At 50.2% G+C, this 13,852-nt stretch overlaps 1 protein-coding gene across 8 annotated transcripts in view; it reads left to right on the top strand.

Annotated features, from left to right (window-relative positions):
• Window positions 1–2,699: 2,699 nt before the first annotated feature.
• Syt17 (synaptotagmin XVII) overlaps window positions 2,700–13,852 on the top strand; it is a 67,871-nt gene continuing 56,718 nt past the window's right edge. Inside the window, exons 1-3 of one of the 8 annotated variants that reach the window (XM_006507202.3) lie at window positions 2,700–2,723; window positions 8,147–8,164; window positions 8,787–8,935. Coding sequence is in view for 3 of the 8 variants with exons in the window: in XM_006507203.3 (XP_006507266.2) it covers window positions 7,606–7,642; window positions 8,142–8,164; window positions 8,787–8,935 (209 nt within the window). In the remaining 5 variants the exon portion in view is untranslated. Of the gene's footprint in view, window positions 2,724–3,055; window positions 3,470–7,521; window positions 7,643–7,722; window positions 7,938–8,141; window positions 8,165–8,786; window positions 8,936–13,852 lie in introns of those variants that run through there. The other 7 variants (XM_006507204.3, NM_001362179.1, XM_030241986.1 and 4 more) reach the window with 7 other exon arrangements.

Genomic DNA, 13,852 nt, shown 5'->3' with positions numbered 1-13,852 from the left:
GTCTGCCTCAAAGAAACAGACACAACCTTGGTCTGAGTCCAGACATCTCAGAGCTGGGGTGCAAGTGCCTATGAAGGACAGAGAAATGATCAAAAGACCCCAGGACCCCGGAACCCAGTCTTGAAGTGACCTAACAAACTCATCTGTTGAAAGGCTTAAGTTCACCTCTGGTTGGCTCTTTCATCTGTGGATGGGACAAGCCATGAGCAGCTGGCCCGTTACTGGGAAACAGATAAGCTTATCCCGTCTTTCCTGTGGATAACTCATATTGCCTTCCAAGCCAATACTTCAGCCTCTTCACTTACAAAAGGGAGATAGATGGCAACTGTACCAGTTTTTCAGAGTTCCAACAGAGATTAAACAAGAATCGTGTGACATGCTCAGTACCCCATTGTAATGGGGCCGTTACTGTCCATTTATATTTACGCACTCAGCAAGCACCTAAATATTTACTAAGCACCCATTGTTCTAGGTACCTTGCATAACAACCAAGACATCTACTAACAACAGAAGTAGATTAGCAGATTCTATGATGTCCCCATCAAATAAACACTTTTATTTCCTCACTAGGGGTGCTTAATATTCTCACAGACTTCAAATCACCTGTAATCTCAGCCCTAGGGAGGGAGAGGCAGGAGAATGGAGAGTTCAAGGCCAGGCTTGGCTTTGTGAATAGTTTGAGGCAAGCTATGGGTACACAGTGGGACCTTGCCTATAAAAGACCAGGGAGAAGGGTTCAGGGAAAGGAGTGGTAAGGAGAAGGAGGATGGTAGAAGAGGAGGCAGGTGGAGCAGAGGGAAGGGAAGGAAGGAGAGGGGAAAAGGAGCCAGATGAGAGAACTATCAATGTCTTAGGCTTGCTGCAAGATGTTCATCTCCCTTCCCCCTAGGATCAAGCATCCCACCAGCCACAGTGGCTAGGGCTTAAGTTTAGGCCTTCTGAATCTGGATGCTATCCCCTGGACTCTGTGTACCCTCTTGACAAGTGTCTTTATCTCTATAAGTCTCCCCTATTTTTCCACAACTAAACAGATAGACAGTAAAGCAGTCTACTTCGAGTTTATCTAAAAATTAAAATGTTGAATGTGCGCCAAGTGTAGAAGATGGGTGTGGAAATGAGCGTAGGTTAGCAGGGCACACTTTGCACGATTGTAACTCCACACTTTGAGGTGGGGGGCAGATCTAGAGTCTGAGGCCAGCCTGGGCTACATGGTGAGAACTTTAAATTTTAATAATAATAATAATAATAAATAATAACAATAAGTTAAATAATAATTTAAGTTAGATATTAGTATTAAAAGAAACACCTAGCAAACTCCTCTAACCCCCACCCATGTCTCGAAGTACTCATCCTCTGTGAAGCCCCCTTTCCCACAAAGGAAACACTGAAAACCAGGTTAAACCTGCCAAGCAGGACCAGGGAAGTCATTGCCTTAGTGGGGAGGGGTGGCCTTACCTCTGCACCTCAGTCTCCCCATGAATCTGTAAGTAAGAGCTGTCCCAGAGCAGGGGACAAAATGTGCAGCAACAAGCAGACACTTTGCCCTGGGCCTACCCAGCTCTGGGCTCTGTAGTAGAGATACAGAGGGTTGGGGGTGGGGGGTAAGGTACCGAAGTGATGCTCTGGAAACCAGGACTTGCCAGCCCCATTACCTACCCTCAATGTATCCTTTCCCAAGACAAACATAAACACTTTATCCAAAGGGCTCCAAAGACAAAACAAAGAGCTAGGCCACCGAAACCCAGCTTGGAGAACCAGAGTTTATGTGGTTTACTTTCACGAGCCTGGGTGACCCCAAAGCAGCTGCACCGCTGGGGGCGGGGGGGGGGGCGACTCTCTTTCCTTTTGCTGCATATATGAAGGTCATCCCTCAACCCACCTCGCTTCAACTAACCTTCCACAGTCTGTCTACATAGACTCTAGCATCTCTGAGACAGGGTTCATGCAGATGGGTAGAATTACATACAATGGCTGGGAGGTGCAGGAGGGAGTGGCCAGAATCTAAGCGAGGGTCCACCGACCCTTCCCAGTCTTCCAACTTTGAGGGAAGGCTACAAGTCAACAAACTCTACCTCGGATTCTCTTACAAACAGCACAGCTGCTCTAATGAAGGTGATGGCTGTTAGGCTCAGGGGATGCGTTATTCAACATGTCTCGTGCTGTGCTACAAATGTCGTTCTTCCAAAAGCTAGATTTTTCCTTGTGTGTATTACATACTTAATTACTTGCTTTTTTTTTTTTTTTTTTTTTTACTCGTTTACCTCCCCTGGAAGCTAGGCTGGGCAGAAATTTGACCCCATTTTTAATGGTGAAAGGACAGGGCCGCCAAGAGATTGAAGTGACAAGCTTGATGAGCTGGCGAGCAGCGACACCAGCTGCCAGGCATGGAAAATGGAAACCCAAGGAGGACCACGGTCCACTTCAGGTCCTTAGCCGGAGGATTGCGCCAAGCTTGGTGTCCTTGCGATGGAGATCCTGGGCTGGAAGATACGCTAGGAATCTTCCAGTGCTGGGGCTCAGCCCCAAGGGCCGGCAGGCGAAGCCAAATCTCGGTGACAAGTCCAGGACATGGGTCCCAGATGCCATCGGGCCGAGTCACGCCCCCGGGCGCAGCCAAACGCTGGGTGGCGCTGCGCCGCCGCCCTTCGCCAGACCTGTTGCGTCCAGGGCTTCATTCAGCCCAACCGGTTAGGGTAAAGGGGCCCACGCAAAGCCTAGCGAGGGTGAGCATCCCCCTACCACAGTACTGCCCTGGGGTGGGGGGACTACCAGGTTCCAGGGTGGTGCCCGCCCTTCAGCCTCTATACACTCCACAGCCGGGTTCTAGGCGCATCGGGTGCGGCTGGTATAAAACTTTCGCCAAGCCGCTTGGGGAGAGGGCAGGATGGAGAAGACACCCCAACTCCAGACCCACAGCTAGCAGCGCAGTGTCACCTCCGCCTCGCAGTCGCCCGAAAGCCCTGCTGTCGATCAGGCAGTGGATAGGTGCCTGCCCGCAGCGCTGACCCGGGCACCGCCCCCACCCACCCCTTTGAGGTCCCATCCCCTCCCCCGCCTCCCGCACTCCGGCCCTGGCGTCGCCCGCCCCGCCTGCGCCGGGGTCGCCGCAGTCCCCGCGGCTCTCCCGGGGCTCCCTGGCCAGGCGCTCCAGCTTTTTTGCAACCAGGGAGCACCCCAAGGTGTGGATGTGGGTGCCGGCCCACCAGAAACCGAAGCGGAGGACCTCGGGCATCCAGGTTCTGCGCTCCAGGGAGGCGGCCCCGCAGGGCTGGGCAAGGACGGGGCGGTCGGCAGAGGGGCGGGCGCCGCTCATCAGCCACGCCAGTCACGTCTGGGGCCACCCGGCCGCCCACTGATATCTTGCCGGCTGGCTGTGCCACCTCGCCGAATCGGCGAGGGCAAAGGGGCTGTGGCGACGCCATGCCCGGGCCGGAGTGAGTGAGCGCGGGCGAAGATGGCGTACATCCAGGTAGGACGGTGGCTGGGGGCGACGGCCAGGGAATACCGGGGACCGCGCCCCCTCCGCCGGGAGCGCGCGCCGCGGGAGTGCGCACCACCCAGCTCCCACAAACTTACTGGATAAAATAAAAACAAAACACGAAAATACAACAAAACAACGGGTGTCCCAGAGCAGGCACCTGTGCGTGTTCTGGAGCTAGGTCAGGGGCCCTACGTGGGACTTGCAACCTCGCGCTCTCCTCCCTGGGAGGAGAGAACCCGAGGTGACTTTGCAACTCCTCACCCCCTACCCCTAGGTACCCACCCCAGAGGGGGGAAAGTAGGAGGGCGACCCGGGGCACGCCAGCCACCCGGCCCGCCAGCGCCCGTTGCCGTGGTGACGGCTCGGACTAATTGGCCGGTGGAGCCAGCTGGAGGCAGCTGTTCAGACCTGGAGGGACAAGGACATCGTTTGCCCGGGTGCTGGGTGCAGAGGGGTGGGGACATCCAGAGGCCAGAGCACACTGGTGAGGGAGATGGGGACGGTTACTTTAGTATGTTGAGGTCTGTGAAGTGCAGGACCCCCCCCCCCCATGCCTCCCACAGAGCGCCCCCAAGACTCCCAGAAATACCAAGTTAACACCCCTCCCCTAACTCCTTTAGAGGGGTTGGGTGGAAATGGACTGTGCTGCTTGGCAAAGAAACCAGTTTCTTTACAAAAAGTAATGACAGGTCATGCCAAGGTCACACGGTCAGACTCCTACCCCCTACCCTGCAAACAGATCTAGAAGAGCTGCGGCTTCTAGGGCTGCCTGCCTGCCCCTAGACATAGGGGAGGTGAGCAGAGTGGCTCCCATATTCAGGAACTCACTTTTTGTCCCCTCATCTCAGCTTGGGGATGAGGTGGAGTGGGGACTGCAGACATTCCCCTCCCCCCCCAACTCTTCTCCCTTGTTCCAGTTCCTCAGATAGTCTGTCACCTGGCAGAAGCGGACCCTCTCCAGGAATGGTTTGCCTTGTCATGGATTGCTTAGGTCCTGATTTCAAGTTCAGTGAAGGTCACACTTACTGTACATTTGTGTCCTGAAAGTTGTTGGAGTATGTATTCAATAGTTGCTTGTCAACACTTGGCTGACACCAATTATGGACCAGCGTTGAGGATGTAGGTCACGATCCCTGCTCCTTCTGATGCCCGAGAGAGTGAGCAGAGAACAGCGAGACTGGCTTTTATGGTTCTTCATTGAATTAGACATTTTCTTTTTCTGAGGCAGGATCTTGCTATGTAGTCCAGGCTAGCCTGTGATTCTCCCGCCTCCGTCTTCTGAGTGCTGGGATTACAGTAAGTCACAGCGTTCAGTTACCTAAACCATATGTCAGCACAGAGTCCTTGAGTCACTTGTCAAGGACGCACAGCTACTTAGCAGTCAAGGTGGGATCTAAACTGTAGGCTGGGAGGAAGATGTGGAAGTCAGATGTCTCAATGGTCCTGGCTTCCCTCTTAGAAAAAGTCTTTGAACTTCTACGGGACCCAGAGCGTAATATTCTTTTTCTTTGGTCACAGTTTTCCAATTGGAAAAACAGGAAAAAAAAAAAAAAAAAAAGCAAGCACAAAGGGAGGTCAGAGAGTGGGCATGGCTATGCACCCACAAAGCTTTATTTATTTTGGTCAATGAGTTTCAGGGCCTTTCTGAAAGTCAGGAAATACACGGGTCCTTCTCTGTTGGAGGGACATGTACCAGCCTGCGGTAGGGCTGGTTAGAGGGAGCTGGAGTCTTCTGAACTCTGTCTCCTCTGTGTTCCCTCTGTGTGCCCGGGATTTTCTCTTTATGATTCCCAGCTTGAATCACTTCTCCACCCGCATCAGAAGAGTTAACCCAGAGGATGTGACAAGGCAGAATGAGACCCTGGACTTGAGGCTTCTTTTCTGTCCCCGTGGTCTCCACCTTGGGTTGCTCCTGGGCCACCACCATCTTGCACCTGAGCTTTGAGAAAGATGGGTGCCATCGAGGGAGCTTACAGTGGCTCTTCTGTGTTCATCAAGGCTGTATAAAAGGCTAAATGGGTCTCTTTGGCCCACCCATGTCCCAAGGACACACCTGTAAATTGCCAGAACGTCCTAGACGGCTGGAACGTAATAGTTTACATCCAAATTCTCACTTTGGGGTGCTTAGGGGGAACTGGAGGATGGGGAGGATCAAACACACCAGGGCACGTGCGGCAGAACGGCTCTGGGAGTCAGCTCTCTCCTTCCATCCTGTGGGTCCTGGGGGCTTAACTCAGATCACTGGGTTTGGTGATAAGCACCTTACACTCAGCCAGCCCACATGACCTCCCTTGGTTTTTGTTTGTTTGTTGTTTGTTTTGTTTTGTTTTTGAAACACAGTCTAGTCCAGGCTGACCTCCAATTCACAACCTCCCTGTCTCAGACTCCTGGAGCCAAGATGATGGGTACACACAATGCGGTACTTAGCTTATGTCAAAAATCTTTAAGCCCTTTTTCATGCTAGCCCCACTTGGTACCTAGGGGAAATCGCCTTGTCTCAGAAGCCACAGAGAAGTTGTATTTACTTTGAGGTTGGGAGCCATACAGCATTTTCATACCAAGGGTCCTGTCTCATAAAAAAAAAAATGACCCAGGCTCAGAGCCCACCTCCTTCCCAACTCACTAGGGCATATGCTCTGTGGCCCACCGTACTCTGTGCTCTGCTGAGTTTGAGCTTTGGAGGATCTGTGGTTAGTGAGTGCCCTTAAGTGCTTTCCCAGGAGGCAGTCCATGGCACTTCCAGGAGCTTGAGTTTTAAAAGTTAATAGAGCCACCACCTGTGCTATTATTAATTGATTTTTTTAAATGTTTATTTTAGAATTGGACCTTTTTGACTTGAGTTCAAACCCCCTGCACCCATGTAAGAGCCGAGTGTGGTAGTGTGTTACCCTAGCGCCGGGGAGTCCGAGACAGGGGGACTCAGTGGCTCACTGGCCAACCAGCCTTGTGTTGATGAGCTCCACATTCTGTCCTGGTCCAGACCCTGTGTCCAAAAAAAAAATCAGGCAGAGCAACTGAGGAAGGCACCTGACACTAACCTGTTCTCCACATACAGGTGTGCACAGTTACGTACAGGAAAATGTACGTATGCCACATGTGTACATGTGTATACACAAATACACGGGAAAAATAAACTCTCTCTCTCTCTTTTTTTTTTTAATTTTAACTTACAAAAAAAAAATCCAGTCGGGAATGACAGTATATATCTATAATCTCAGAACTTGGGAGGGTAAAGCAGGAGAATGAAGAGTTCTGGGCTCACCTGAGCCACAGGTTACCCCATCTCAGAACAGCCAGCAAGCAACCAAGCATATACGAGGTCTGTGAAGAAAACTGCAACCCATGGGCAAAGGGAGCCAGGATCATATGTTGGAGGCAGAAGGCAGCTGGAAAAAATAACACAAGGGGAAGGGCTAGAGTATTAAATCTGAGCTGGACTGGGCTATCTCCAGCCTTAGAGGGCTCGCCTTGATTTGTTTACGAGGAAGGGTGGGAGTGAGCAAGAGCCAAGAAGATGTTAACATCTGGGAAGAAACCCAGACGGTCTCCTCCTTACTGGCTCCCTGTGCACCCCAAAGCCCTGACTTGGGCTGCACCTCCCTTTCCGTCTAGGATCTGTCTTAAGCTGGTCATGAGGATTTGACACCTGCCAAGTGGGTTAATACCACCATGTTTCCTTTTAAATCATGAAATCCCGGGTCTGTAAAAAAAAAAAAAAAAAAAAAAAAAAAAAATGGCTTAGCTGGCAAAAGCGCTTGCCACAAAGTCTGATGACCTAAGTTTGATCCTTGGAACCAGGTGGAGGAGGTTAGAGGATGGTCTCCTGAGACTCATCCTCTGACCTCCACATGGTGTCGTGGATGTGTGTGAATGCACACACACACACACACCCACACACACACACACACACACACAGAGAGAGACACACAGAAGAAATGTTATAATTTTTCAAAAGAAAATAAATCCTGGGTCCATAGAGGAGTCCTTCTTGGAAGAAGAGGAGGGGGCTTAGAGCTCAGGAACCTATGGGGAGAAGATGGGGTAAGGGGTGGAACCACACCAGGGAGGGAGGATCAGCTCCTGGCTCCCTCCCAGCCCCTCCCCCATTTGTGGGTGGTCGAAGGATGCTCTCTACCAGCAGGATTGGAGCAGGATTGGAAGGTAGGGCCCTGGCAGGGGCGGGGGAGTCAGCCTGTCAGTTTAGCTAATCAGGCCCTCTTGGGTTGGCTTCTGGCTATTTCAGTCTGAGAAGGTTTTCGAGTCCCCCAAAGTGTGGCTGTGTGCTGAGTAGCATGACGAGCTATCTACCCGCTCTGATTCATAACAGCACACGGTGCACATCAAATGGAAACGCTCACAGTTCCCGTTTATTCGCTGTTAGTTAACCAAGAGGCTCCCAGCAGCCCTGCAAACATAGCCATACCTTGGTAGTAAAGTCAGCTCCCTCCCCAAAATGGTGAGTGCGAAGGAAGACGCGGGCTGCTTTCTGTTGTTTTTGTCTTGCTGTTCTTTGAGTTGCTGGAATATTGCTAAACTGGTCTCTCTCTCTCTCTCTCTCTCTCTCTCTCTCTCTCTCTCTCTCTCTCTCTCTCTCTCTCCCTCTCTCTCTCTCTCTCTCTCCCACCCGCCCAACCCTGGCTTCACCGTGGCTCTCTAAAAGGGCAGTTGGAACCACTGAACGAGGTGGGTTAATTCAATCATCTGTTTGGTCTGGATTCTAATCAAATGCTTGCCTTTCCGTTTGGAGTCTGGTGTGGGGCTGGGGCATGATTGAGTACTGAGTCACAGGGTATTAAGAAGGGTACAGTTTCTATTCCCTTCTACCAAAAGGGAGACCCTGACAAAAGGGGCATTGCTGGACAGACAGCGTGTGTGTCCCAACTCAACCGGTCTCCCCCAGTTTAGTTGCATGTCCCTGGGGCTATTTTTCCTGAAGTATCTTTTTCTCTTTTGCCAGGAGAGAACCCTATGCATTGTGTGTTTGAGAACATATTGTCTGGCCCTCTCTATGTTGTGATAACCACCCACCTGTCAAGAAAGGCACACACATACACTACCAAGGCAAACACCTGCAAGCGCTCGGCTTGCTCCAAGTATCTGCAGCCACTTCTGTTTGCTGTCCCGTATGCCACAGTGCATAAATAAGAGAGAAAAAAAATTTTTTTTTCTTCTACCAGCAATTCTGCTCTGGGAATTTTCATTTATCTGGGAATTTATTTATCATGGGTGGGGCAATCCCAGATGGGCTGTTTATAATTTGGGGTGTTCTCTCTCTCTCTCTGCCCCCCCCCCGCAATGGCCCCAGGGCTTGCTTTCTAGAATCTCTGACGTGCTGCTGTGCGGCTGGACTTGCCAACACTGCTGTCAGAGGTGCTATGAGTCCAGCTGCTGCCAGTCCAGTGAAGATGAAGTGGAGATCTTGGGGCCTTTCCCTGCCCAGACTCCTCCATGGCTGTGAGTACCCCGCTTGGGAGTTTACCTCCCAGCAGCCTCTCCCCTGGAGGGTGGGCAGGGTGGGGGATACACTGAGTTTCCATGGACATAACCAAGAAGGGCCTCTTTATGCCCCCTCATTTGTGGGCAAGCTGGTGCGACCAGCTGGTGGTGAGGCTCCTGCTCACACCAAGCTTCTGAGATGCTAGCCGGGTGATGCTAATCTTGGGGACACTTTAAGTAGTCTAAGTATCCAAGCAGAAAAGGATCTGTGTTCTGTTTTGAAGAACTTTGAGAAGGTAGCAGTGTCTAAGTGCCTCCTTCCCAGGCAGCATGGCAGACTGACATAAGGCCCAGCCCCAGGCCTGCACCAAGTATGTGCTTGGTGAATCTGAGCTGCTAGCACCTTTCTGATGCTGCTTTTGGCTGGCCTGAACAAGGCCTTATAACCCCAGGAAAGGATGCCCAAGCCCATGCATACTGCATCTGGTGCTGGCGGTGTTCACCCCAGCTCCTTTCATTTTATTTCTAATCTACTCCCCTCCTGCACCCGAATACAACATCTCCATCTGCTAGTCTCTCAGATATTTTGGGAATGCAGTTTTGAAGCGCAGCCACATGTCTGATCCACCTCTCTGTGGCAGGGAGAGGGATGTGGTCAGAGACTGAGGAGGAGCCAGGAGACCAGGGTTGGGAAAGACCTAGCAATCAACAACAGCTGCTGGGAACTCTGGGAGGGAGGCCCAGCGAGGAGATGGCGCTGGGTATGACGGAATCCAGGGGTAGCACTTGAATCTGGGGCTGAAATCCCAGAAGTCCCTGGAGCCCCAGTTTTCCTCTGGGTTGGGGATCATGGCCTGTGTGCTCTTTTTAGAAGCAAGTTTCAGATGTTGCCAGAACAAATTGGCTTCAAGTCAGTGCGAGTTCCATCAAGTTCAGTTTCTACGACAGCTTTCTAGCTCTGAGAAAGTTGCTTGACTTTTCTGAGTCTTGGTTTTCCATCTGTAAAATGGGACAATAAAAAAATTAGTATTTACCACATGTGTTTGATGAATTTGTATTTAGAAAAGTTCGTAACAGTGCTTGAGACTTTGTTGATGATCAAAATGAATGGAACATCCATTATTTGTTTATTTGTTTGTTTATTATTGAGACAGGGTTTCACTGTGTAGCCTTGATTTATCTGGAACTTTCTTTATAGACCAAGCTAACCTTGAACTCACAAAGATCTGCCTGCCTCTGCCTCTCGGGTACTGGGATTAAAGGCATGGTGGCCTTGCTTATTTTTATTTTTTTTTTTTAAGACAGAGTCTCAGGTAGCCCAGGCTGACCTTGAATATGTAGCCAAAGATGACCTTGAACTTCGACTCTTCCTGCATCTACCTCCTAAGTGCTGGAATTACAGGCATGTGCCACCACACAGGGCTAAGAATGTTAGGTGAGCATTCTACCAACTGAGCTCTGCCCCCGGCCTTATGATTTTATAAATCCTGGTTTGTCTTTGATTATATCAACTAGAGAATGAGAATAATAAAATAATTTGCTTTACAGGCTGTAATTAAGAGTAAACGAAGAAAGCTAGCCATAGTAATGCATATCTTTAAGCCCAGGTCTGGAGAGGCAGAAGCAAGAGGACTGTGAGTTCAAGACCAGCCTGAGCTACATAGTGAGGCACTGTCTCAAAAACAAATGTGAACGAGCTATCTTCAGAATGCATTTAGCCCAGGAGCAGAAAGCATCCTTTTGGTCTTGTGAGGACACAATTTATCTCTAAGTTGTGGCCTGACTCCAGTAGGTGGCACAGAACTGAGATGTGACAGACAATCCCATTTCATAGAGTCCTTAGATCAGAGTAGTTCAGACCATTTGGAGCCTAAAAAACCACATATCTTAGTCACTCAATAGAATAGCTGATGGCCAGGTACAGTGTCTCGTCTGTATTCCCAGTCCTAAAAACAGAGGTGGGAGGATCGTGCATCCCAGGCCTGGGACGCACAGCAACGCTCTGTCTCAGAAACTCAAGGGATGGGGATGGAGTTCAGTGCTTGCAGTGGGACTCAAGGTTTGATTCTCAAATGGGAGACAAAACGGAAGGAAAAAAGACATCCAAATGCATACATGCATGTGCACAAATGTGTGCGTGATTCCGTGTGTAAAGTTGAAAGGCCTGTTGACCATCTGACAAACCTTAGGAGGAGACTGAGAAAGCGTCTTAAGTCACCAGCACAGAGAAGTGAGGCTCAGTTCCCTTGGCAGTTGCTCACCTCGTCTTCCCTGATCTTTGGTGTATGGTGTGTGTGCACATGTGTACATTTTGTGAGTACCCATGGAAGTCATGGGACAAGCCTTCACCTTCTACCTCAAGACAAGGTGTCTTGCTGTTCTCCACTACATACACCAAGTCCCTATTTCTGCCTCTTATCTTACAGTAAAAATGCTGGCCTTCATTAGAATCTGAACTCAGATCCTTAGCGTTATGTGACAAATGCTACGCACTGAACCATCTTCCAGCCCTGTAGTTTGTTTGTTTGTTTGTTTGAGTGCATATAGTGTGTGAGTCACTGACATCGTCATGGGGTTAGATGGGCTTTTGTCAACAGGCTCAGGGACTTTTCAGTGTTGTCTAGGACATAGAGCAAGCATGGGAGTCAGGTTACCTACCAATGCTATGTCAGTTTGCACTGCACTATTTGGAGCTGGACAGTCTGCAATGTGAACCAGGCTCCCTGAGACCCTAAACAGCTCTTCAATCATTTTGGCATCTAACACAATGTAAAGAAGGGCAGGGATGTGTATGGGGTGGAGGCAGGTTCAACCGTTCAAACGGCAGATCTGCAGCTTTCGTCCTCTCCAGATCTGTTTACCAAGTGAGCAGTTACATGTTACCAAACAGACAGGAAGTAGAAATGTCAAGTGCTTGGGCTGAGAGAGGCTGTTCCTGTCATGACATCTGGGGCTCATCTCCGTGCTGTGCCACGTGGTGGATGAACCGGCCTCTGTGTGTTCTGGGTGAGATCTCTGGTTACGCTGTACTCATTATCACTTGTATTAATGTCATACGGATAGGTGAAGATTTTGGTGGCTTCACTGTCTACCTGGCTCTGTTGAAGCAGTGCCAGGAAGATCCTTATGGGAGAATGAAGGAAAGTCAGGTTGTTTATGTGCTCAGCAAGTCTATATGGAGTAGCTACTTTAGGTGAGGTTCTCGTGGGTTGCACGGGGGATGCCCAGCTGTGGCACGGAACTCATGCAGCTGGACTGGAGCATAGCTGGGATCCCCTAGAACGCCATGGTTCGTCAACGGGCAAAGCAGCTCCCACCACAAGCTTGTGCCTCCCATCTGCAAGGGAGGGAGTTCATGATAGCTAGCTGCAAGATTGCCCAGAGAACAGCCTGAGATAAAGCTTGTGGGCACCGTAGGTGCCACTCACCACTCCCTGCCCGCTTTGTTCAGAGTGCAGATCCCACTGTTCAGGAGTGACAGGGCACCTGAGCATTGCCGACCCCAGATCATTCTGGGATGTAAAACACAAGCCGGCCCTGAAGATGACCATGCAGCATTGAAGAGAATGAAAGCTGTACTCAGAGGGGCGGGAAAAGTCACAAGGGCAAGATCATGGTCCTTAGAGAAGGGGCCACTGAGACAGATACTTTCGGGGTTAAAAAACAAAAACTGGACAAGAGAAGGGCCTGGAAAGCACTTTAGGCAGAGGGAACAGAGAGGCCCAGGGTATCTAAGGAACACAGAGGTGAGGAAGCCCCTGTGTCACGGGCACTTGTGTCTGAGTGGCTCTGGAGGGTGGTGACATTTAAGCTGAAGGATGTTGAAGATGTGCGGGTCTCATAGGAGGAGGTGGCTGTCACAGTGAAGCTTGGTGGATGAAAAGCAGGGCCACGGGGGTTCAGGGGCCTTTCCATCCAGAGGCTAAGGGAAAGCTGCCCCAGTTTGATTCTGTCCCATCCCCTGTCCCCATGCTCCTGACTCGCATGTTCCATCCACTGTCCACATCCAGCCAGCAAGGCATCCAGTCCCTTTTCCAGCCTGTCTTGTCTGACAGTTAAATCAGCCCCGGCCTGCCCATAGGTTATCTCCAAAGATCCTGTAGAATTCAAAGCTTGCATTTTTCCCCCAAGACACTTTTGTTTCCTTGTAAGCTTAAATGTCAAGTTGAGGGGATGTGGCTGGGATGGCCTTAATCAGCCGTAATGGCTCAGGCTGCACTGTGCACAGAATTCACCTGTGCACAGTATCACTAGCACCCATAGCTCTTTGCAGACCTCATTTTATTTACTTGTTTGAGACAAGGTCTTTTTTGGTAGGCTGACCTCATGCCCAAGATTCTTCTGCCTCAGGCTCCTGAATGCTGGGATTACAGGTGTACACCATGCCCAATTTAGGGTTAGCTTTAGAGCTACCCCTGTTGTAATATCAGCTAAAACATTCCAAGTATCCAGCTATGTCTTTGCTGTATCATTCGATGCTTATTAACTCATTCTGAGGGTTTACCAGGCAGAGAAGGTGGCTTTGTGGCTATTCCCATTTTATAGATGGAACAGTGGAGTAACAGAGAGGGGAAGGGAATCACCCAGGTGCATATAGCTAGAGTTCCAATGCAAAGTGTCTGTGTGTCTGTCTGTCTGTCCGTCCATCCACCCATCTCCCTACCTATCTATCATCTATCATTTATCTTCCATCTCTCATCTCCGTCACCATCTGTTCTTCTGCATCCTGCCCATGCCTCCCCCAGTTCCTTAGCATTTCTCGTCTTCATTAGCATCACGTTGAGTCACTGCCACTGCTAATCCATAACTGCTTCTCCACCTCCAACTTCTGTTCTCAAGTCATTGATTCACAGGACCATTTTGTAGCCGTTCTCCTGCTGGTCCACCCTTGAGTGACATTGTCATGGCATATTTTTTAAAGGATGTTAAATCAGA

Source organism: Mus musculus, chromosome 7, assembly GCF_000001635.26.
Source record: "Mus musculus strain C57BL/6J chromosome 7, GRCm38.p6 C57BL/6J".
NCBI classification, from domain to species: domain Eukaryota; kingdom Metazoa; phylum Chordata; class Mammalia; order Rodentia; family Muridae; genus Mus; species Mus musculus.
Note: the sequence above shows the minus strand (reverse complement) of the source record. Positions and strands in the feature narration are given on the sequence as shown.